The sequence below is a fragment of the Calliphora vicina genome, chromosome 2 (genome assembly GCF_958450345.1).
Source record: "Calliphora vicina chromosome 2, idCalVici1.1, whole genome shotgun sequence".
Lineage (NCBI taxonomy): Eukaryota > Metazoa > Arthropoda > Insecta > Diptera > Calliphoridae > Calliphora > Calliphora vicina.
In genome coordinates, this window is record NC_088781.1 from 4910918 (window position 1) to 4938708 (window position 27791).

At 28.5% G+C, this 27791-nt stretch overlaps 1 protein-coding gene across 1 annotated transcript; it reads right to left on the reverse strand.

The window, feature by feature from the left end:
* Positions 1–5239: 5239 nt before the first annotated feature.
* Positions 5240–26063, reverse strand: LOC135951016 (basic-leucine zipper transcription factor A-like). Its single transcript, XM_065500563.1, has 2 exons — positions 25534–26063; positions 5240–6565 (listed from the first exon to the last, which is right to left on the reverse strand). Exon 2 carries the CDS (start codon positions 6441–6443, stop codon positions 5265–5267), a length of 1179 nt encoding a protein of 392 aa, XP_065356635.1. The 5' UTR covers positions 6444–6565; positions 25534–26063; the 3' UTR covers positions 5240–5264.
* Between the last annotated feature and the right edge of the window lie 1728 nt (positions 26064–27791).

Here is a 27791-nt window from a genome sequence, read left to right on the forward strand (position 1 = left end):
TTACCTCCTTGCCTGCAATATTTCCATATAAATGAAATTAATTTGGCCAAGCGTTTAGAAGATACGAATTTAGTTCCACTAAATTAGGGTTTTCTCCCGTTGTGATAAGCGGTTTGAAAAGGGTAAAAATAGTTAAAAAGAAAAAGAACTATTTTTGAATTATTGAATGATCATTTTTATTCATATGGACATAGAATAAAATATACATAGAAGCGCAAATGAGAGACAAAGAACCTAAGTTTGTTGTCAAAAACCTAAGTCTTGCAACAACAGAATACATGTAAATCAATATACATATTTTGAGTTTTTATATAAGTAATCGAATTTTGGTCTGAAAAATGAGTGATCATAGATCGAACTCCTTTTCTTGATTAAACTCTTATTGGCCAAGTTATTAGCGAATTTATATATTTTGGGTTTTTATATAAAAAATCGAGAAATATGAGTGATCACAGATCGAGCTCCTTCTCATGATTATACGCTTATTGGCCAAGTTATTAGCGAATTTAGATATTTTGAGTTTTTATATAAAAATTCGATTTTTGTTAAGAAATATGAGTGATCACAGATTGAGCTCCTTTTCTTGATTCAACGCTTATTGGCCAACTTATTATCGAATTTAGATATTTTGAGATTTTATATAAAAAATCGAATTTTGGTCAGAAATATGAGTGATCACAGATCGAGCTCTTTTTCTTGATTAAACGCTTATTATTGTGAGTTTTTATGTAAGTAATCGAATTTTGCTCTGAAATATGATAGATCACAGACCGATGTATTAGCTAAATCGATGTAGCCGTTTTCCGATTTTAGATAAATCGAAAAAAGTGGGCGTAAAAGTGGGTGTAGAATTTTTCATTCCGTAAAAGTTGGCTATGACCAACATTTAAAAAAAAAATTTTTTAAATCGGTCGGGCCGATCTCTACTGATGCAATTACCAACGAACGACATTTGATTTTTATTTATATAGATAATAATGTTATGGAAATTATTAAATCTTATAAATCTATTAAATGACATGATCATATTATGGTTGTAGCACAATAATATTATATATGAGTCCAGCTCAATCATAATATTTAGGATTATTTTTAAACCTATTAGAAGACATCATATAATGGATTATTTGTGATCATGTCATGATCATGAGAAATGGTGTAATGTAAACTCGTTGTATGTACACTTTTAAATAGTTTCGTTGTTTATGAAATTTTTGCCGGTTCGTTTCAGTTGTGGTCGCCTTTTTTGAACAATTTGAATTTGTTTTTTTTTTGTTTGTTAAATTTTTGCCTTCTTAATTTTTGCTTTTATTGTTCCATTTTTTGTTATTTTGTTTTTGTTGTAAATTTAACTTTTTTGATAAAATTAATAATTTTTTAACACGCGATGTATGTTTTTGATCCTAAATTTTATTGTTATTGTTTATGTTAATGCTCTCAAGTCTCCAAATTCATATAGACAATGTAAATTTCGTGCCTCTGTGTGTGTCTAGTTATGATTGTGTCGCTTTATTCCACATTTGCAACACTAACAGTAGTTGCCAGATGGATTTTACGCTGTTGCCAAACAAAATTAAACAAAATTTTGGATATAAGTATTAATAACACATGTATATAATGTCTTTAGAAAATCTACTTAATATTTTCAAATATATCCCAAGAAATAATTGCTTGTTCCTTTTAAAATTCCCCAGGTTTGGGAAAAGATTCTTCTATCTGGCAAGCCTGCATAGAGTATTTAAAATTACAATCGTTATACTGTCTACTGGATTTACGTTTAAATAAAACATTAATTAAAACAGAAGTTTGTTACACAAGTGTTATTTCGCTAAACAAATAATAAAAAATATTTCGTTTTGCACTTAAGCTATTATTAGAGTTATTCACGTCACAATATATGAAAGAAAAACTTTTAAACTATTGACATTTTTGTTTAGATTAAGCTCTTTTTTAAAATAGGCTTTGCTTTTCAATTAATCATTCTATAGATGGCAATTAACCAAATTTAGTGCGGAATTAGTTACAATATAATTTTTCAAAATCTAAAATTGCTAAATAACATGAATACCCCTTTTTATTATGTTTTTCGTTGCTCATTGTTTTGATTGCAGTTTCAGATTGAAGTTTGTATTATTATGGTTGGCAAATTTTTATAATCTTGTAAAATAATAAAAATTAACTACCAGTGGTTTTGTTTTGAGAATTCTAAATTATCTTATAGTTAAATTAAAATGAAAAATCTATTTTAGTTAAATTTTAGTTAATTATTTTATTAAGATCTTTTGTTAGAGAAAAGTACCGTTTATTTTTTTTAATAGAAACAAGTGATAAAAAATTGCAGCGGTAACACACAAAAACCCAACAAATATTTATACTTCAATATATATTCACAATAAACCCACAGTCAGGCATTTGAAATTTGTAACAAATTCATTTCTAGTTTTATATCCTTTACTTTATATTGCGTTATTTTATATATTGGTAAGTTCTCCAATGATCATTATCACCTTATAAAGTAAAATTACGTTCGAAAACTACGTTATTAACCATAATATGGTCATGTAATGATGATGATGTTTAAAAAAACATATTATGATTAAGTTGGAATCAGAGTATGATTTGATTCAACCATATGATTTTGCTGAAACCTTTATATGAATATATCAGCTGCCACGTTTTTGCATAACCATATTATGGTTAAGTTGAAAACATAATATAGTTAGATCAATCATTTTATGACTGATTTAATATAATCGTTGAACCATAATATGATTATCAAGATATTAAATTATAGTTAAGCACGATAATATAAATATTTAAGTTGCTCTAAAAAGAAAAAAAAATAATTAGTAGCAAACAAGGAATAAATTTCAATTAAATCTAACAATTTATTACATTATACAATTTATAAGATATAAAAGCTTATAGCGGCAAGGCCAGCGTTAGAAAAACAGCACAACAAAAATTATTCTGGGACAAGGTCTACTATTTTTAAACAAATTGTATAATACAAAAATGTTTAAACTGATTTCTAACAAAAATAAATAAAAATAGTAGACCTTCATTACCCAGAATAATTTTTATTGCGCTGTACAGTGGGGCAGAAACAAATAAATAAATCAAGCATTTCTATAAGCCTGTTCCGATCGGGAGTAGCCAAGGAGTATTCGAGCTTAAGTCATTAAAATGGGCCCTTCAAATGCTCCAGAGGCGGCGGTATGGGGGCTCAAAGTATGTACAATTTTTAAACACTTGCCATTTTTTCGATTTCAAAGGTTTTTATATTTTGGGAAAGCGCTCGGCTAGGTATTGAAAGAACATGCTTGCGTGTGTTATTTATATCTTATAACTTTCGAGTTATAGGCATTTAAAAAATTGCAATTTCAAAATTTTGGCATACCTTGGTCCGGCTTTTTAAAAATATAGGTCCTACTTTTAGACCAAATGTATTCGATTTTTTTTTTTAGTTAGACAACTAAATTACCAATAATATACAAACGATTTCAGAGCAATATCAATTTTTCTATAAGGTCATTTTACGGAGAACATTTTTCGAATATGTCGCCCCAACTTTCTGCAGAAATTGACCTATTTTTTTATCAAAATTTCAACTTTGGCCCACAGATGGGATCAGAAAACGGAAATCAGACTTGGAAACCTTGATGGGTTCTCTATTTATCCCCAAAGTATTTTTCCAGCCCCAAAGGAAATGTGGACCGTATAGACGAAATTGTAAAAAATACCATTTTCGATCCAATTTTTAGGAATTGCGGGATTCCCTTTGACCTTTTGACAAGTTTTGTTACACTTTGTTATTTAGATTTTATTAAATATTACTGTATCAAAATTTTAATAGGATTGCAAATGTAAGTTAGATTCAAAAATATGTCACTTTAAAACTCCTTCCTTTGTAGTCGGACTTACAATGGATCAAATTCGGGAAAAATATTTGTTCAATTCACAACTGACGTGTACGGTCGTATGAGTTGTAAGTCGTCTGAATGTACAATAGTTGTACAAATGTTGTTGATAATTTCTATATAAATATTTTGTACAACACCTACAACATTTTTACATATGTTTTTCGAATGTTGTAGGAAAATTTAAGTGTTACCAAAAGTTCATATTTATACATAAACAAAAAAATTAAAATATTTTAATGAAAAATAACAGCCGAACGGTAACACTGAATCAGTAAATTTATTTAATTTATGAAAAACTATAATTTGTTTTAAATATTTGTCAATTGTTTGCATTTTTTACACAATGCACACATTAGTTTGCTATTGTTCGATTTTATTATTAATTTTACATATTAATAGATTTTGGAATCTTTTTTTTATCATCTTCGTTTGGAATTGTCAAGGCTCGGCAGGGTAAACTTACGACTTGGCGAAATTTGTGTTCACAACCATAATAGTTGTAACATACAACGTACAACATACAACTAGGTTATGAATTGGACAATTGATTTACTCGAATTTTTTTTCACCAAATTAGACTTTAAAACCAAAAATTTTAATATTTCTACTTAAAAAAAATTATTTTTTTTTTAAATTTTGTAAAAATAAAATTAATTTAATAGCGAAAAAAATTATTTTTAATTTTTTTATATATTTTGTTAGTGAAAAAATGTTTGTTACAAAATTTTTCACTAATAAATTTAAAAAAAAAAAATAAAAATAATTTTTGTCACAAAATATTTTTCACTATTAATTTTTTTTTTATGAAATTGAAAAAAAAAAAAATTTTTTTAAGTAGAAATATTAAAATTTTTGGTTTTAAAGTCTAATTTAGTGAAGTCTACATATAATTCGGCACAGTCAAATATAGCTTTTTACTTATTTTAAATATTTAATTTGATTTACAAAAAATTTTTTTGAAAAAATATTTGATTTGTATTGACAAAAATTTAATCATTCAAAGGTTACATGAATTCTGTTATGAATTAACTCTATTATGAATTATTTCAACGATGATAAATGTCTTTGAATGAAAATAAAGAATTAGATGATTGTAATGAATTTATGGAATGATTGGCTGACATTTTTTAATTCCGAATAAATTCGAAGATCTGATCTCAGCCCTTATAATTAATAACATATCTTAAAATATCTTTAGTTACTCTACTAAACTAAAATTCCATATTCGTCAGAACTCTGAAAGATTTCTAAAAATCAATAGATATGTTTTAAAACAAAGCTTTCTTGTAAACAAATGATCAATTATATTGTTATTGTTTTCTTTGTTTTTTAATAAATTAATTAAATTGACTTACCCAAGTTGTTTGTGGCAGACAACAATAAAGTTGACGACGTCGGCGATGATGATGAAGTTGTAATTGATGTTGTTGCTGTTGTAGTATTAACAGGTGTCAAAGATGTCATTGATAAGTTACCAACACTAGTTTTGATGTCAGCATCCAGTAGATCAACAGCAGTATTTGTTGTTGCAGTATGAGATTTTGCTGTGGCTGTGACTATTGAAGCCAAAGTTGATGTTAAGGTGGTCTGTGATTTTAGCAATTTGTTATTGCTTTGTTTATAATGTTGCTGTAGCTGTAGCTGTTGTTTCTGGTTAGCGTGAGCAGTCTCATTATGTTGTCGCTCTAATGAAGCCATATTACCATCATCATTATGATGACGCTGCTGATGATGGTGCGGTTGATGATGATGATGGCGATGATTCAGACCCACCGTATTCACAACAAACGTCTCCAAAGGCGACAATGTTGTTGTGGAGTTTGTTAATGCCGCAGTCGTTTGTTGTGTTGTGTGTGCGGGTAATGAGGATTTGTGGCATGTTTCAGTTTTTAGCATACCCGAACTACCCGCACATGCCCCAACAACCGGTGCAAGTGTTTCCATATTTGTTGTGGTTGTGTCCATGTTGGTGGCTTGTATTAGATCTCTTAGAATCTGTTGTTCATGGTGGTAGTGTTGTTGTTGCGGCAACATGTTGCCATAAAACTCTTGATATATTTGTTGAAATTGTTGCTGCTGCTGGGGTGTTACCCCCACCAATAAATGTTGCAAATTATTTGGATGAAATATGGGTGAAGCAGCCAGTGGCATGGTGCTGACTGCGGGCGAATTGTTTAGATTTAAACCGAAAATATTATTTAAATGTTGCAATGGAGAAGTAGTCATTATGTTTTGTTGCATCAAATGTTGCTGCATTCGTATTAAGTGTTGCTGTTGTTGCTGCTGCTGATGTTGCTGTTGTTGTATTAGAAGGTGCTCTTGTTCCTGTTGCGTGTAAAGCGTTGCCTCGTTTGCGGCTGTCTCGGTATTGATTTTATAATTTGTTGTCGTTGTAGAAGGTGTTGTCATTTTTATGGTTTTAAATGTGTATTTACCTTCTTGTAGTTTTTGCTTATTGTGATTACTTTGGATACGTTCGATAATGTACGAATTATTATGTTCAAGCAGCATTATAATCATATAAATAGGTATCAATATTTATTGGATATTGCAGGTGCAGTGGGGACATAGTAGTTCATTTAGCATATGCCTGCATTGATTTTAATCATTAATGGTAGTCACTGTATTTAAAACATGTTTGGCTGAAAAACGATTCAAATGTTTTATGATTAATACATTTAAGTACATATGTATTTAGGGAAGTTGTAAAATGTTTGTAAAATAACCACTGCTCTGATTTATGTGTCTTTGGTTGTTGTTCGAAATGTAATCTTATGAATATTGATTAAATTGTTAAAGACTTTAAGTACATTTCAATAAACAATAATTTAAAAATGATAAACGATTTTCTTATTCTTAAATTACGAAATCACTACAATTGTACGTTGTTCACACTATGAATCACAAATAAAAACACATTTTTTTTTAAATGTGTATTGTTCGAAAAGCTAATCTTTTAACAATATTTCAGATAAACGTAAAATAATTTGAAATCAATACCAAATTGTCTTAATTAAAACCAAAAACATCGAACAAATTAAAAACAGCTACTGTTTGTTATGTATTTTTTTAGGCCAAAATGAATTAAATTTTGTTTAACTTATAGACGAATAATTTATTAAAATCCCACCCCACATTGAAAATATAATTTCAGTGATTGTTTTCTATTTGTTGGTTTTAATAATTTGTTTAAAATATTCTTGTTTTTTTTATCATTAGAATGATAAGACTGTTATAGGGAAACCAAACCTGGTTAAATTATAAATGACACAATTGTGGCATGGAAATTGTGATTTAAGTCTTTTGTCTTTGTTGGTATCAATTATGAGTACATAAATAAGTATTTGGTGTTATTGTCATGAAACTTTATTATTTAAAGACAAAAGACTTTAATTAATCTTGTGGTGACTTGTCGTAAGATTAAAAAAAAAGACAAGAATTGAAAACAAAATTAAAAGGAAATTGACAACACATTAATTAAAAATTACGTAGAAATGTTTGTATTGGTATAAGAAATGATACAATTTGAATAATTTAAAATCGAACTGCTAAAAACGAGAATTTTATGAAAACTGCAAAGTTTAATAATGATACAGTTACTAGGGAGCTAACATGATCGGTTATTTAGATGTAAACAACACGAATGTTTCAATCTGAAGTTAAGTGATGGTTCTATCAATCATTTAGAACGAAATCACAGAATTATCCATCTAACGAGATCAGGCGCGGATCAAGGGTGCTGAAAAAGGGAAATTCACCCCCAAAACCGAAATGTTTTAATATAAACAAGTATGAGAGGTATTTTCTGCTTTGCGGAATCTTATGTACCCTACAACAAATTCTACTTTGAAATAAAAATGTTTACGGAAACAAAATTTTTAAAAAAAAAATCATTTTTTTTTTTCATTTTCATTTCAAACATTTTTTTTTTTAAAAATAATTATTCAAACAAATTTTATGGCAAAAAAAAATTTTCAAAATTTCTTTTTTTATTAAAATTTTTTTTTTAATTTTTTAGGGAAAAAAATTTTATGAAAAAAATTTTTTTGGCTGAAAAAAATTTTATGAAAAAAATTTTTTTTGCTGAAAAAAATTCGGGTTAAAATATGACCCATATTATGGCGTTATATAAGTTGTTGCAAAAGGTCAAATATCTATCATTGTTAATATTAATGACATAGTAATCCAGATATAGATATAAAATAGGTTAAAAATCGAGGATTTTCTCGATTTTAAATAGCAACTGAACCGGGTCTATAGGGGATATATTAATTTATGAATCATGTATATAAGTTATTTGGGGGCTTAGGAAAGTTGATTTCAACATACAGACGGACATGGCTATATAGACTTCGTTAACTATAAAGATTCAAAATATATATATGCTTTGTGGGGTCGCAAATAAAAATGAAGAAATTACATCCTTGCCACTCATGGTGAAGGGTATAAAATGGAAAAATGTAAAAATGTAAAATAAATTTTACTTTATTTAACTCCCCCACAAAAAATCGCTGGGAATTAACCCGTTCATACTAATTGGTTCCCTTCAGATTAGAGGATTCGAAAATTATCACAACAATATTGACAACAACTATAGCAAGCAATTAGTAAAACGTTCAAATAACCCACAGTTTGTGTCAAAGCTTCATTCTTGTATGATATCAATAACGACTCTTTGGCAATATCGATCGAGACTTTTTAGCTATCACAAAGATTCCTTATTTTAAAATTTCTATACAATTTCTCGGGTTTACCTTCAGAAAAATTATCGAACATTATTTGGTATTGTGAACATTAATATCGGTTTTTTTTTATTATTTTGGGTCATTTCAATGGAAATTTAATAACTATCAGAATTTTAGTTATAATATTTTTATGGCAAAAAAGTAGTTTCAATAGATTTTTCTTATAAAGTTAAATCAATAAAATTTACTTTGTACATATGAAAACGCAATTGAAAAACAAACCAAAAATAAGCTACAAAATAATTTACCAAAAAGCGGTTCAAAAATAAATAATGTCCAGTCATTTCATATTAATGTCCATTGACCATTTAAGCTAAAGTAAAGTAAAAAAGAAAAATGTTTTCACAAACTCATCTTGGTAACAAACTCAAATACACTTTCATACACATGATATACATACACACATATGTAGGTAATAAACGGATAATTGGTAATCGTATTTAAATTGTTGATTTGACTCTTTTGCCTCTATAAATACACAGTATGTAGTGAGTTTGGACAAGAGAATTAATGAATGGGAACATAAAAAAGAGTTTAATTAATTATAAATAATATTAGAGAAAGAAGTACATAGAGATACATACATACATACATTTGTTAAACAATTTGTATATTTTGACATTTGATGACATGGCAAAATTGGAAATCAAAAAAATAATGTATTGTATATTAGATAAATTAGAAAATACTACCGTTTTTCATTCAATTAATGACTTGAAATTGATCGTCATAAAAAAAATCAACTGAACTGCATTAAGTTTATGTCAATTTTAGAAATTAGAGCATTTTAAATGGTTTAATTTAATAATAATTATGCGTCATGATGCGTTTTTTTACCAGAAATGTAGAAAATAAATTATTTAATTAAACCTTTTTAAAACTATACAGTTTTAAACTTTCATAAAATGAAATAAGTCCCTACCACAATAGAGGATATGGGAGAAGGTTAGGCCTTCCTCCTAAAGTTGCCAAAACTGTGTTAAAAGGTATATGTTTAAAAAGTCTACTTGCTACGTACGCAGAAAATATTGGAACACTTTTCAATGTTTTGATACTTTTTTGCATTAAAATATTATAAAAATTTTCAAAATGTGTAAATAAAAATTGTTTGTCCCTGTATGACAGATCTAAATGAAAAATTTAACCTACAGTTAAATAGTTTTCAGTTAAACATAGAAAATAATTTTTTGTCAAATTACATACATGTCAAATTACAAAATCGGCCCACAAATGGCTGAGATATAAAATCAGGACAACCTCGATTTTCGATCTACACACAGCCTCAAAAGTGAGTAAACACAAGTGAATTTTTTGATTTTTTTAATAGTCCGACATAAATCTTTTTTAAACCGAATCTATTACACAGGAGAACAAAATCAAAAAAATTGTGGAGGCTTTTTAAACCACTACACAATTTTGATGTATTGTGCTTCCAGTAGTATAAAAATTGTACAATTTTTGAATTCTATGGAGAGATTTTTTCTAAAATTGTGAATTTTGTTAGATGTTTCTCCACATAATTTATGATAACTCCAAAAAGATTAGACCGATATTATTGAAGTAAACTTAGAAAAGTTCAAATTTACATAACCTTTAATCTGTTAATATATTGCATTTTAATCGGCTTAGTAGTTTCGGAGTTATAATACCAAATTGAAGCAAAAAATATATTTTTTACGTGAAAATAGCAAATTTTTGTGTTTTAAAAAACTCATAAAAAATCCAAAACGACAGAACTTGTTCAGGTTTATTATTGTGTAGCAAAGCCGCATATAATAGCAACAAAATGAGATATCGGTCATACAAATCGATTGATCCTTTTCAAATTTATTCACAATTAAGTGAATTTGCTCATTTTCACAAAATTTTACTTTTTTGTTTGATATACATACAATTGAGTAGTTAATATTCTTCTTTCGATTGATTGAACATTGAAAAGAGCTTGCCTATACAGTTTAAAGACTATTTAAATTTGAACTTTTCTAAGTTTACTTCAATAATATCGGTCTAACCCTTTTTGAGTTATCATAAATAATGTGGAGAAATATCTAACAAAATTCACAATTTTAGAAAAAAAAATTTTAAAAAAATCTATCCATAGAATTAAAAAATTTTACCATTTTTGTACTCAGGTAACCATGATGCATCAAATCATATAGTGGTTAGTGAAGCCCTTTTTTGCTGTTGACCTGTGTTATTCAACCCAATCTCCAACAAAACGAAACTTTTAAATTTTAATCAATCAAATAATTGTTGGTGTTGACTCACTTTTGAGATTCACTGTATATCTGTATTACAAAGACATTAATAGACAATATAGATATTTCAAATACCTTTGCAACAAAGTATATAATGTCATAGTAAGTCGGACCTACAATGGATCAAAATCTGGATAAAATATTTTTTAACACGAGTTTTTTTCACCAAAAAAAAATAAAATTTGTTTCACAAATAAATTTAAAATAAAAAATTGTTTAAAAATTTGCAAAAATAAATTTTTCCAGACAATTTTTTCACTAATAAATTTAAAATAATAAAAAAAATTTGGAATTTAATTTATTTTAAGGTATAATTTGGTGAATATATAAGATTCTCCTTTTTTGAGATATCCTTTGTTCAAGCATAATTTTTTGGTGCAATATCCTGTATTCAAAATTAATTTTAAAATACATTAGCATTACTATGAGACCAATATTATAAAAATTGGATAAGCGGTTCAAAAGTTACATACAATTAAAATTAAGCGATTTTATATTATTCTTTACAAACTTTATAAACTTTAAACCTCGATAAAAGACAAATCTAATTTAGAAGCTGTGTATCAAGTTTTAATAAATTTTTAACAGTTAGGGTCCGATGTCTTGTGGAAAAATTTAGTTCCCCCTATATTAATGATCCTGAATGAGTGAAAAGGGGAATTTACTTTAGCTTAATCTTGTTTCTCTTTATAAACATGGAAATATAAAATTCGACCCATATAATTATGATTGGAGTGAGATTTAAGTTAATAAACCTAAATATTTTCTTAGTATTACCAAATATAAATGTTTTTATACCATTCATTTCGTGAGAAGGGTATATATAAGTTTGTCATTCCGTTTGTAATTTCCACATTTTTCATTTCCGACCCTATAAAGTATATATATTCTGGATCCTTATAGATAGCGGAGTCGATTTAGCCATGTCAGTCTGTCTGTCTGTTTCTCTGTCTGTTGAAATCAATTTTCTGAAATCAATTTTCTGAAGACCGGGATCCAAATCTTCAATAATTCTGTCAGACATACTTTCGAGAAGTTTGCTATTTAAAATCAGCAAAATCGGTCCATAAATAACGGAGATATGAGCAAAAAACCGGGACAACCTCGATTTTTTACCTATTTTTGATCTATATCTGGATTACTAAGTCATTAATATAGACAATATGGATATCTAATGATAGTTATTTCAAAGTCCATTACAACGATGTAGATAAGGCTATAGTAAGTTGGATCTACAATGGGTCAAAATTTGGAAAAATATTTTTTAACCCGAATTTTTTTTCATCAACAAATTTTTTTCCAAAAAATAAAAACAAAAAAAAAATTTGGAAAAAACTTTTTTTAAAAAAAATTAAAAAACTATTAAAAAAATTAAATTTTGTTTACCTAAAAATATTTAAAAAAAATTATTTTAAAGTATAATTTGGTGAAGGGTATACAAGATTCGGCACAGCCGAATATAGCTCTCTTATAGTTTTTTTCTCAGTTGCTACCAAAAATGTTAAAAAATTAATGAGAAATCAGTTCTAAAAAACCCAAAATCTAGAGTTATGACCCTCTTGTCACCAATAAGCTTTAAGTGAATACTCGAGCGATAATTACAATTTCCTTTTAATTCCAAGAATTTTAAACAATTAATTTTATTTATATTCAATTTAGAACTACGTAGTATTTAAATGAAATGTGTCATTTTAGTGTTCTTTTCCGTTTGTCAATGGGACGTTGTTATCAAATCGATTTACAACAAGTCAATAAACTACATAGCATTGTGCTTGTATATATAAATATGTGTACACACAAATATCGGGGGTTTCAAAAAAGACAACAGTAATTGGTCAAAGCCGGTCACAATGTGGGCTACATAAATACATAATGTAACGAACCAATGAACTGTTTCTGAAAGAGATTATAATTAAGTTTTGAAAGCTCTTTAATAAAAAATTATATACTGAACCAACATCTCCAACTCAAAAAAATGTAGACTAAAGCATGGCAGGCAGCAGGCTATATCTCAAATATTTCTGATCGCTAGTGATATTCCATTACACTCCCATATAGGACATTGCGTTCGTTCTTCAATTCTGATCTAAAAACTCAACGTAGGGTACAAATTAGTATTCAATAATATCTTACAACAGGTAGATATTTATCATTAAAAGAATATTGATATTTTTTATTATTGTTATTGGTGTTGTTTCTGTTTTTATTTTATATACATATGTATGCACTACATATATAAATTTTCTTTAAATAATCATAATTTTATGTAAATATTGATAATTTGTATAAATAAAAAAGTCATTTAAAGCGCAAGATAAACAATGATTCGTAACTGCGTACACAAATTGAACAAATTTTATTATTTTTATTATTATTCTTTTTTTTATATTCAACCTACAAGCTAAAGAAACTCAAACTCTATAAAATATAAAGAAAATGTTAATAAATAATAATAATAAACATATTGAAATGTAAAAAAGCAAAGAAATGAGGGCAAATATCAGTTAAATTAAACAAAAATGAAGAATAAATAAAAATAATATCTACATACATATACTTACATATAGACTTATATACATATATAATATTTACAATGTTTATTTACAATAATTTCCATTTAAATTGAACGTGATCAGGTTGATACCGACCGATATTGTTCGTTTAAATATTTATTTCTTTTTTTACAACTACAATGACAAATTATTTTTATACCTTTTTGTAGTTATAAATAAAAACAAATAAATAAATGTTAAATATTATTTTTGTAGAACATCCCTGATAAGATTGTGGCAGGTTGTTTGTTGGTTTTGGGGGGAATGAATGGATGAATGAATTTTAATGTAAATTATATATTTATTTTTGCCTTTACAAGGTTTTTCTTGAGTTGTTTTCTTTCTATTTTTTGGAGTTTAAGATTAGTGTAATTATTACATGATGAACAACACGTTGTAATTTTTAACTTTTTGTACTAAATAGCAATTACTCTTATTATCGATTAACCAATATTTTGGGTAATTCTATCAATGACATTACAACTATTTTAAAAGGTTGCATAATAACCTCAAGGGAAAGAGAACTGTGACTGTTGCTACAATATTATTTGCTATTTTGTGAAAATCAATAGGAAAATTTAAACAATACTATTTCACAAATTTATTACCTTCTCAAACATGGCACGTGTTGAATATTATTTTTTCGCCAATAATCAAAATAGTTATTAAGCAAAGTAAAAACAAATTTAAATTAATCAAATATTTATTACGATAACAATAAATAGTATTTAGTTCATGTTAATAATAACACTTTGGATTTTGTGCAGAATCTTGAAATATCCGGTCATTGAAATGAGGTGATAGATCACATGACTTTCTTTTAAGAAATAAACAAAATTTCCGATAACATCGAAATACTCTATAGGGTATTCATATACTGGAACAATTTTAAAACCTGAAATCTAACAGACAAAACTGGCCTCTGGGTATATCAATAATCTGCTTAAATTTTCAGGCAAATTTCAAGATATTTACTACTATAAAGCCACCATTAGGGGCTCCATTAGCTTCTTATGAAATCTTAAAGGTTTTATATTTTGGTTAGACTTTCCATACCAATTTAATTTATTATTGGTCTTAAAAATGCGGGATTTACAATAGATGTCGTACCTATTGAACGTGGTTTTTGTCTTTAATAACTTATACGTCATTTTGAAGGGTACATATCTGTCATTTATTCCCACTTAGCTATTGAACATTATAGTGTAAACAACAAAGCATTTTTTGATTCGAAAATGTCGAATTTTGTGCCAACAAATCGTCATATGCGGAATGTTTTGCTTTACTTCATAAATTTGAAAAATGTGGTGAATATGTTCCATCGATTTCAACGTGCGGGAGATGGTTTGTGCGGTTCATAAGTGGGTGATTTTGACACGGAAGACAACGATCGCCAAGGCCAGACAAAAAAGTTTAAATACCAAGAATTGAAGGCATTACTCTATGAAGATTCTTGTCAAACTAAACAAGAGTTTGCAAAATCATTGGGAGCTACTCAATCATCAATTTCAAAACGTTTGCAAGCACCATGATTCATCCAAAGACAGGGAAATTGGGAACCATTCGAATTGAAGCTGAGAGACCTTGAAACACGATTCTGTATGTCTAAATGCTCCTTGAACGCTATAAAAAAATTATTTCTGCAACGAACCATTACTTGCGATGAAAAATGGATCCATTACGATAACCCGAAGCTTAATAGTTCGTATGTGAAGCCCGGACAAGCAGCCGACATCACACAAAATATCCATGGCCAAAAGTGTCCTATGAGCTGCTAAAATCTGGCAAGATTATCACAGGGAACCTGTACCGTACCCAACTGATTCGTTTGAAGCGAGCATTGGCCCTGAATATGCGGCCAGACACGAAACCGTAATATTCCATCACGATAACGCTGGCCACATGTTGCAATACCTGTTAAAAAGTATTTAGAAAGAAGTGGTTGGGAAGTTTTGCTTCACCCGCCTTATAGACCAGACATTGCCCCGTCCGACTACTATTTCTTTCGATCGATGTAGATTCGTTCTTGGCCTGACAAGATGAGTAGTTTTGGCGCGGAATCCATATGTTGCCAAAAAAATAGGAAAAGTTCATATCTAACAATGGCCAATACATTCTGTGAATACATATATTTATATTGTACAAATGTTTCTAAATAAAAGCTAAAAATTTGGAAAAAAAAATCCCGCTTTTTTAAGTCATACACTAAATAACATTTATTAAAATTAGCTTGAACTTAAAACTGTGCGTATCCCATTTATAAAAATTGTCCCCCCCCATTTCTGCATAAGTAATAATTAATCATCACAATTAAAGAATAAAATACAAATTCATAATGACTCATGCGAAATTGGCATAGATAAGCGTACTAATAATTTCTTAGTTAATCATTATAAAACGTGTGAGCCATGGCGAATAATATGATTTAAAATCACATAATGATACTCATAAATACATACATACATATGTAGTTAAATAACAAATTTAAAAATCACGTAAACAAATGTCCCTTAAATGTCCCCTATTTCTTTAACAACTATATTCTTAAGAATTTTTTTTATATATTTATTTGCAATAAGACTAACAGAGTCTTTATCAATTTCCTAGTCTGACATGTGTTTGAACTTAATTTAAAATTTTATTTGATTTCCATAAAATGATTTTCATGTTCGATAAGCAAATTATTTGTTTGTCTGTTTGTTGTTTTTTTTATTTTTTTTTAGTATAAAAAAGAACTCCAAACTAAACAATGCAGGTGTTTCTATTTTTTTTTTGTTTGTTTTCTTAACTATTGATAAAATTTATAATAATTTAATGGTGAAATAATAACATACATTAATGACGAATACAACGTCTGTATTATTATTATTTAGACTTTGTCTTGATTAAATAAAACATTCTTTGATTTTGTGCAATAAATCGTTGCGAGTGGGGAATAATTATGAGTATTATTGTATAATATAGGACATTTCAAAATAATATTTTATTTAATTTATAGCTTCTTTTAATACATTTCAGTTTAAATTTAACAAAATCCAATTTATACTTCATTATCAATGTATTTGGTAAGATATTTTTATACACAGATATTTGTATACAGTTGGCCGGCCATCTAGCTTTACAATATTATATGCAACGAGTAAGATTGATAATTAGGCCGACTCACAGAATATAAATAATTTTGTTGCCCATTTCAACATAAACCTTGGTTTGTTTTAGGATGTCTCTCAAAATATATTGGATCTAGTGATAAGCGTTCGTGAGCTGGACCATTTTCAAAAGAAGTTGTTTAGTTTTTTTGAAAATACATATTTGTATTTTCTCCCAAAACGACACATATAAAATTGGGTATCATTCCCAGCAGTTCTAGGAGACAGTCCCGAACTAGTGATTTTACCTATCATTTAGGGTATCAACTAGTTACATAACTAGTTACGTGACTATTTATTTTAACACTTGCATGTTCTAAGCAGGGGTTCAATGAGCCATTTTTGATTACAATGATACTGTCGGTTATCATTAATTAATTGCGAAATTGGATGAAATTTTATCCTGAAATATGTATTATAAGAAAACACCACGAAGTGGTTTCGAGTCCAAAATATACTTCGAAAAACTTTCAAATATATTTTACTTCAAAATACATATATTTTTATAGTTTTAATAAAATTATTGTTGTTTTGTTCAATATATTGTCCCAAAAATTTTTTTTTGTCGAATTTTTATAGTAATCGAATTATACGTTTTTTCTCTTGTTCGAATAAAACGGATAAGAGATTTTAAATTGTTCGAATAATTCGATCACACGTTAAAATTAATCGAATTATTCGAATAATTTAAATTTTTTAAAAAAGTAAAGAATGAAGTTATTTATTTTATTGTTAAAGAAAAACAAAAAATAACGTTAAAGTTAACAATTCAAGTATTGATCATGTTAAAAAATATTCGAAAACAAAGTCCATCATTAAATTTTCATCAAAAATATTCTGATCAGATTAACAATTGACTAGCAAACCCTTTAGTTTCTGTTTTGGAGCTATGTTTTAAACAATTTTAGCTAGTTGGACATGATCCTGAATTCAAATACAATATAAACGTATTAAGAACTTTTTTATGTCGTTCATTAATTCGGGTTTTAAATTGAGTAACTAATTCATTAGTAAATTAATTATTCACTATTTCTAAATTATTTATAACAAATTGTATTATACATCAAGCTCTATCAACGTTGCCGAATATTTGCTTAGTAAAGTGGTCTTGGGGAATTACATAATAAAGGGAATCTGTCCAAAGTTTGATATCATTGTCAGTAAATGTGGCTAATTTGAAGTTAGACAGTGCAAGATTGACGCATTTATAAATACGCAAAAAGTTTATTACCATGTTAGACAAAGATGTTCAACGATGTTCAATATCATGTATAAGTCGAACTCCATGCTTTTCTTGCAACAAAACGTTAGTTTACAATATTTGTTTATCATTCGATTTATTAAATATTATGCAACACTTACGTACGCGGTTAATAACATCACTTATATAAGTATGTATATTTTAAGATCATAGCCTTCGTCTATTTCAATGTAATCATTATAATTGTCATCCTCAATATCACTTACGATGACCGTTTCAAAATCGCATTCTCCTTCACATTCAACTCCACTTTAAACTAAGTTAAAATTTTGATTATTAATTGCGATTCTTCTAATATTTCGCCAGCCAAATAACAAATATTTTATTCCGTACCTTTTATTTTCATTGGTTCAAGTCCTAAGATAAACATTTTTAAAGATTTGTTTTTAGAATTGTAACTTATTGCAGTAATATTTATATATTTATAGAAGAAGCTATCGTAACACTCATCTACAGTGATTGAAAATCCCTTTGTCTTTAGTTATTTGTCGAATTTCAGAAACAATACAATTTTTGTGAGTCATTATTACTTATTTATATTTGAAATTATGAAAATGTTTAAGCAATTTGTGTAAGCAAGTTATGTGTATATGTAAAATTGTTCGAATTATTCGTTATTCGAAAATGACCATTTTTAAATTGTTCGAATAATTATTCGTAAGAAATTATTCGATTAATCGAACGATCATTAGTCGACTGAATACCCTAGTAAATAGCATAAAATGTTGTCAACTAACTTCTTTCGAAATCGAGAAAATTTCAGTAAGTCTTCTTTATTTCTCTATCAGCAATTACAAATTATCATTTCAAAACATTTTGCTTGAAAAAAGTTTTGAAATTTAAGCTACTGAAATCGGTATCCGTACATTTATAGACCAATTTGACAGATTTTTTTTACATTATTGAAAGAAGAACTCTCTGTTATAACCGATAAATTAATATGTTGTTAATGTCCCTAATATATTTGTGGTCTCCGAAAATTAAATTTCATAAGGTATTTGTTAAATTGTAATCTTTAAATAAGATGTCTTCAGCTAAAGTAGTAGAAAAACTACCCCCTTTTCAATTGTCTTCAACTTCCCGAAAATTTTGAAACAAGAACTTAGTGGGATTCGATGAATATTGGATTCAAAATTTTCATGATCGCTTCAAATATTCTTAAATTATGGTGGAATACATGTAAAATATTGTTTTTTTTCTGTATTTATCGAAATTAGACCAAATTTTAATGGCGTTTTTTTCCTTCCTGAATATTATTTTAATAAAACCAACAAAATACAATAACAAATATATATGTTTATTATCATTACTTGACACATTAATAGTTTTGAAAAATAATACCTTTATTTATTTATGTCTAAACAACAAAATTTGTATTTATTGTTGTATATTGTACGTTCCCGCATTCCTTTTACTAAATTTTACTCTTTCAGACACCCCACCATATCTTTTTTCGTATAATCAATCAATCGTATGCATACGCTACATATTGATAATCACCATTTATTCGCCTTAAAGAAATATTCAAATACTGTTTTATACAAATCAAGTGAAATAATACTCATTCGTTCGTTTGTTCGTAGGTACATACGTACGATAAATGGCTGGAAATAAGCAATTAAAAATAAACAAACTGATAAATACATAAGTATTATTTGTTGTTCTTGATACATAAAGTAAGTAAAGAGCTTGGTACTACCTGTCATTAGTAATCAACATAAGAAAAGCCAGCGAGTGTAATGTCTGTATGTTTGCCCGTCCGTCTGTCCTTGTTTTCATTCGCTTTAGCAGTTAGGCAGGTATTTAACACCTTAATTTTATTGTTCGATGTTGAAAAGTCGGCATTTGGTGGTAGAGAGGTAATGTTAGTTGATCACATAGTTTGCGACATACAATGTTGAAATTAGTTTTTAGACTTTGAATATTTATCTGATTAAAGATTACATTTATATATTCTCGATTTAAGAGATTTACTAGGGTTAAAGCCCTATATATTCCTGGAAAGTATTTCAATGGAGGCTAAATTCAAATGGACAGAATATTTCAAAGGGCTTTACAAACTTATTTGCGTTATTTTATTTAAATATCTTCAAAATTCTGTCATCTACTTTGAAAGATTTTTGGCTGTTACCAACATCATCAAAAACGCATAATACTTTCACCATCAATGTTGGTGTAGGGCATACATATACTGGATATGTTGTCTTTATTATAATTTTGTTTTATTAATGAAATTGTTTTCAATACATACTACTATTTCTGTACAAGTGATTAGTAGTTTGAACGATTGAAAAAATTTGTGATATGTACTTACAAATACAAAAAAATCATATCATAAACACACGCTTACATTTTAGTGTTCCGTAAAATAATAAACACTCGCAAGTGGTTTGTTAGAAAAAATATTGATAATCACAAGAAAAAACAAATATATGCTAAGATATTTAGTTTAAATAAACTGAAAAAAGAATATGTATGTACTTTCATTATAGTTTTACTTATAGTAACCCAGCAAAAACTTTCATTACAAAGCAATGTGTTAAAATGCTAATATAATAACCGAGCTGTTTTAGGAGACTGTCCCGAACTATTGATTTTACCTATCATTTGGGGTACCAACTAGTTACATAACTAGTTACTTGAATAGTTACTTTAACACATGCATGCCTTAAGTTTTGACTTACCTGCCTTTCACTTAATAGCATTTTGCATATAAGTGCACAAAACTTGTGTTTTGTATATTTATTTATCAAACTCCATACAAATTCGTTAATTTAAGTGCATTGTTCATACCTGCACATTTAAGATAAGTGCATAATACTTCTGGAAGCTATAACTGGTTTTCATGAAAAAAATTTCATTTAGCTGCTTAATATAAAATTAAATCAAAACAAAATAAGAAAAATACGATTTTGAATAAAAAATTGTGTTGTAAACTTCTTAATAATTTTAAAAGTAGCTAAAATACCAAATTTGTCGTTATTTTTAAAGGGAAACATCACAAAACTTCATGTAAATTATCTGCCGTTAGCTGCTTTTTGGGCAGTAAACTAAAATGCACTTACCAGCATCAATGAGTTAACTGATGTTAACTTACCTGCACAAAATATCGTGCAAAGTTGGTTGTGCAGGTAAGTCAAAATTACTGTACCACTTACATAAATAGTTATTTTGACATGTACTTGACCTCAAATGTGAGTTAAAAAGACATCTCATAGACAGTCCGATTGCTTGTAAATAAACCTACTAGGACAACTCTCCAATAGATTACTTCTGGTGGGTAAAATAACTACTTTCTAAAGTGCCGTACAAAATAAACGTTTAAAATGACTACACTCTAGGTTACATAGTGACATTAAAGTGACAACTGACTTCACGCAAGGTTACATGGGATGTAAAACCTTCAGACACCTTCAGACATTAGCAACAATTACTGTATATAAGGGATACATTGACTACTTGTTTAACTGCTCAACACCAAACCAAACTCAACACGATTTTGGCCGATTTCTATTTACAAATCTTAGAAAATTGGATATCTTAATGACTAGATTATAATCTGATTTGCGCAAATTATATTTAAGAAATTGTTTTCAAGTAAGAAAGTATGGTCGGGCTTGACCCTACACTTAGTAAATGAGCAAAAGCATTTTTCTTTTAAAATATCAATATATTATATTCGTGAGTGATTTTCGGAAGTGAGCCTTATATGGGAGCTATGACAAATTATGGACCGATCACCACGATTCGTGTGCTTAGACATAAAGTGAAAGTTAATTATGTGTGTATACCATCATTTTTAAGAGATTTATGCACGTTAAGGTGATTTTCGGAAGCGGGTCTTATATGGGAGCTATGACTAATTATGGACCGATCGTAACAAAATATGGTGAAATGAATTTTGTATATATAAAACTTATTTGGAGCGAAATTTGTGTAGATACATATGTAAATTAAACATTTATGACCGATAAAGTCCAATTTTGGGAGGACATTTGTATAGGGGCTATGTGAAATAATGTACCAATTTCTGCCAATTTCAATAAGCTTCGTCCTTGGGTCGAAAAAATTATATGCACCAAATTTTATCGCAATATCTTCAAAATTGCGACCTGTACTTTGCGTACAAGGTTTACATGGACAGCCAGCCAGCCTGACAGACGAACGGACATCGCTTAATCGATTCAGTAAGTGATTCTAAGTCGATCGGTATACTTTAAGATGGGTGTTAGACCACAAACGCATTATACCCTCCTCACTATGGTGATGTAGGGTATAATAACAAATTGCATTTGTTGTTCAAAAAACCCAGACTTATCATTATCGATGAATATTTAACATATGCTTATGATTATTTCCCAATAAATATTTTAAAGTCTGCTTCTTGGAAAAATCTTTTATCAATTGTTTATAATAATTGTGTGTTTCTATGCAAAATACCTATTGCTTAATTATAGTCTGTGTGTATTTTGTTTTTAATTTAAATTGTTTTTTTTATTTATACTAATTAATGTTTTTAGCCATCATGTGTTAATAGTAGATAAGATTTTGATTTTCAATTTATTTATTTGATCTAATCTACTTATTTTAAGTATTAGTTTCAACTTCTTCTCTTTTGCACATTGAGACCAAATAATAAATATTCGAATGTATACGAAGCAGAGATGGATAAATTAAAGTGTACTTTTCTTAAAGACAATGGCCCATAATCAAGTCAAAAATAAAGTACATTTTAAGAGAATTAAACTCGACTTTACTTAAGAGTGGACTTTAGGTCTATCATAGACAAGTTAAAGTATACTTCAGACGCTGAAGTCGACTCTAAATATAAAACTAGCTGAAGTTGTTTTTAACTCGTTTAACAACAGCATCAGCTGTTCTTCGCCGAGTAAAAAAGTTCGTCACAAAGTAAAAAATGTTTAAGTTACAAGATATTGGTAGAGATTTTGCAATTATTGAACAGTTATCAATAAAATTAGTACCAAAATATCCTAATTATGATATTAATCTTATCTTTTCCATTTTTCCACAACAAACAACTTTCTTTCTTTAGATGTCCCGGTTACTTTTATTGTTTACGTTTTTTGGATTTTTTTTTAATTTTGTATGTCAGCTGTCGTTGCCACTTGTCTGTTTTTTGTTGTATATTGTATGAAAACATTTTCTACATTTGCGGTGACACCCAGTTAAAGTCGGTTCAATTTAAAACATACTTTAATTTTGACTATGGTTGCAAATTAATAAAAAGCAGGTTTTTATTTTAAAGTTGTTTTTAAAACGAACCGACTTTAGTGTTAGACTATGATTATGGGCCAATATTTTGAATTGAACTGTATTAGAATGTACATGAGATTAATATGTATATAATTATATGTAATTATTATATAATTATAAAAACAATTATATGTAGTTACGAGTTATATTTAATAATGAAATATCTCCATATTGTAAATATAGATAAAGTACTAATTGGTTCAAAGTTGTACCAAAATGTTTCTAATCAATAATAAAACTCTATTATCCATCCCTGATTTGTAGTACCTGTAGTATAACAATTTACTCAGTTATTTATTTAGACTATTATGTCTGCTAGCATGTTATGTGTACTGTAAACATTTTGGGGATTTTTATTGGACTTTGTATTTCCACACAGAAAAAAATTGGCATGTTTTAAATTAGTGGTTTAATTTTAGAAATCTACGTCAAAGAAATGAAAACAAGTGCTTTATTATGTTATAGTTACCTAGCAATTATTAGCAAATTGATTTATTTAGTGCGGTGAGGTTAAACGTCCTTATTTATAATGAATTTTATAAGCTTTGAAACTTTTCTTTCAAATCCTCTTTTTAACTCAATATTTAACTAGTTTAATAGCTTTCCTCTTACAACGAAAATATTGCTACGATAAAAGTGTATCCACTATATTTTATGCAAATAAGTTCTACTATACTTAATAAATTCAATGGAAATTTATGTTATTCCAAAATGTCATTGTGTATTCTGCAAAATTAAGACTCTTCCTGAATGTTGGAAAACAAAAAACATAACTTTAATTTGATAATATCAAGTTTACAAAAAACGTATAGCTTTACAACACAATTAAATTAATATCACTTCGATGTAACTCTAAATATTATAAAAAAATATCCTTTTATTTAATACACATATCCTGTTTAATGCAATACTGGAAATTTATATTTACGGTAGCGTTGCAACACTGTAAACAAGTGTTAGGGAATGATTATTCGGTGTTATCATTTCAATATTGTGACTACATTGAAAATATTGAAAACAGTAACTTGTGGCAATGTAGGAAAACACTACAAAGTCATTGTTCAGATTATCTTTTTTGCAGGGGCTCTTACAGCCATCATAAAGTCCTTTATTTGAAGACGCAATGACAACTGTTTAAGGCCTGTATAAACCCCTGCCTGTAGTATTATAATAATTATGCTGAAAGTACAGCACAGGAATGCCTTTTAGAGCCTATCAGCAAAATTAACCAAAGAAATTCGCCCAAAATTATTCAATGAGGTTAGTTATATTTAAAGCCCTTAAAGAGAAATCATAGTTGAAGAGCTGCCTAAAAACTTTCCAGCAACTCAGAAAAATCTTTAAACAATGTCCTTTTCATATATTTCAAATTCACGTAACCAATTATCGTCGCACTCCCTAAATGAAATTAAAACAAATTTTGGATAGACATTGAAACCAAATATTTGTTCCAAAATAGGAATTTTAATTAGCCTGCATCTCGTATAAGACCTTTCAAGTCTGGCAACTTATATAATTAGTTTTTATTTTGGTGTTCAAAAATACATATGTTTGAGTCATCTGATATTTTTTAATTTGTCACTATTAGCTATTCCAATACTTATTGTAAAATTGTATCTCGTTTAGATGCCCTAAAAGGAAGGGAACCGACCACTGTAAAGACCGGTTTTAGTTCTACGAATTAAAATGAAAAGAACCGGACCCTATAACATGACGGAGTCCTAGGAGGCAGTAAAGTTACAGCATTTAGGCACTCTGTGACAGGTCACGGAAGTAAACACAAAATCATTTGTTGTGTTATGGATACAAATTAAAATAAATTGATATTGATCTTATTAAAATTCTTTGATAAATTGTAAATTTTTTGTTACAATTGGACAAGTAATGAAATATGTCCTCTTTTCACAGTCACAGGACTAGTATGTTCAATAGAATTGACACAATTTACCAGAAGGGTAATTATACGCTGCACTCACGATAATATGAACTAATTAAAACCAGTTCATAAACCATAAAAAATTAATATGGAATTCCAGCTGAATGTGTGCACTAACTATGACATGTTAGACATTTTGATTGACAGCTGAAGACAACTTAAACGCAAACAGCTAGGATTATCCCCAAATTATTATGCAGTTGAATTATAATTTAGCCACTATCCTGTTGATTTAGATTTCAACTCTGTGTGGATAGATAAAATCCGTTAAAAAACAAAAATAAGCTGTTCATATTTTAAAGCCAATGGAAGTAAAAAAGTTTTCATATTTTGAGGTTTTCATATATTAGGGTGTTCATATTATCGCGAGTGCACTGTATTACATTTTTAAAAATTTAATTTTTTGCATTAAAATAGATTTGAAGTAATATTTACCTAATCTAAATATAAAGGTGCAACAAGCAGTATCTTTTTATTAACACAATTCCTTGTTTTAGAACAATTTGTAGGTAGGTACATAGGTATTTTATTAATAATATTAAATTGATTTGATTCCTTTCAATTCAAGCACATTGTTTAACATTTTTTTCTTTAATATGTTTTTTTTATTTCTTAATGCCACCACACTGTATTTAAATTCCTTATTTTTCCACAATTTGTTTGCATAAAAGTCGTAAAATTTATATTCCAATTGAAAAAGCAAAATGCGACGGCTTTTTTAATTCAGCGTTGAAGTGTGTTGAAATGTTTGGTGTGTTTATTTATTGTTTGCAACGAAAGCAAAATCGCAACAAAAAAATATAAATAAAACCCGAAAAACGGCAAAATAAAAATCGCGATTAAAAACATAAAAACGTCACGCACGCGCACTTGAGTTACAGCAACTACTGGTTGCATACACCATTTACACAATGATGAGCACCACCAAAAATACAAAAAAATACTAAATCCAACAATAGCAGTGACGACAACAACAACAACAAAAGCGCTTTATGTTTTTGTTGTGATAAAATGCACAAAGTGTAAAGTCGAAAAAATCGCAATACGAAAACTGCAAATCAAACTTGAAAACCTCTTAAACTCTCTATAGTATTTATTGAGACTCTCTGTATCTCTTCTTTTGTTGATATTTATGGCTAAAAAATACATAAAAGAGATTATTGCATCTACTACGTTATACATTTTTTTGTTGTTTTCCACGATGTCGTTAATTGTCATACACAGAAAAAGGGGGAAATTCGCTCGAATTTGCACCAGAGGCATATAAAATGCATAGAAGAGTAACAGTAAAATAAAATTACCTGATTAAATATAAACCTTATTAGAAATTGTAACAATCATACTTACTTCGCATTATATTCATAGGAATTAGATAAATGTTTTGTAAAATCTTAAGCAATACTTAGAAGATAGTTTGATAATTGTAATACGTAATAGGTACATACTTTGAATTTTGAAAGTCTAATTACTAAATACTAGTCTTAATTTGATTAAAATTAGTTCTAAGATTTATATGGAAATATTTCCACAACTAATTAGTTTTGATAAAGTTTTAAACAAAATGTTATTACTCTTGATCTGACTGATAACAAGCAGCTATTCACGTGTAGTACTCTTTCCTCTGTATATGGTAATTGCTTTAATAAAATATGGTGTTGCCATTTAAGGGGATTTATCCCCCAATATTGGGAATGTTATAAACAAAAATGTAAGACCTAAATGTATCATCGGAAATATTTGATGTGTTATACAAAAATGTTTAACATATTGGATGTATGATTTAAAAATGCGGAATTTTTCAAAATTTTTAGCTTTTTTTTAAAACCTTTTCCCATCTTTCTGGCAACATATGGATTTCCCGCCAAAAGAACTGCTCATCTTTTGAGGACATGAATGAATCAAGCCAATATCGGATACTCTGTTCTGAAGTGAAGCGTATCCCTGGACTGGACTATAAGACAGCTGAGGCGGATCTTCCCAACCACTTCTTTCTAAATAATTTCAAACAGGTATTGCAACATGTGGCCTATCGTTGTCATGATGGAATATTACGGTTTCATGCTGGGCATTTTTTTTGGCAAATTCTCGCTTCAACCGAATCAGTTGCATTTGGTACAGGTTCCCTGTGACGGGCAGCTCATAATAGATAGGAACCTTTTTGTTCATCCAAATACAGAGCATTACCTTACCGTCATTGATATTTGGCTTTGGTGTCGATTTGGCTGGTTGGCTGGGCTTCACATACGATTTCTTCAATCTCTTACGCTACGGGTTTCCCTCTTTTTGTATGAATCCTGCTGCTCGCAAACGTTTTGAAATTGCTGCTTAAGTAGCTCCAAATGATTTTGTAAGCTCTTATTGAGTTTTACAACAATCTTAATGGAGTAATGCCTCCAATTCTTGATCTTCAAACTTTTTGGGTTGACCTGGGCGATCTTTGTCTTCCGTGTCAAAATCACCACTACTCAATCGCACAAACCATTTTTTGCAATAACAAATTGTTATTTAAGGATTTTTGGGTATATAAATCATTGGTTGGGGATTGAACCTCCCCAAAACACTGGCAACAGTGATAAAATGATTTCTAATATGAGAGTGTATTTAATATCCATTTCCCCAACTAAAATTCTCTTATGATCTCTTCATATAAAAAAACAAATACGATCCACAAATGGGGAGCATAAATTTTAAAC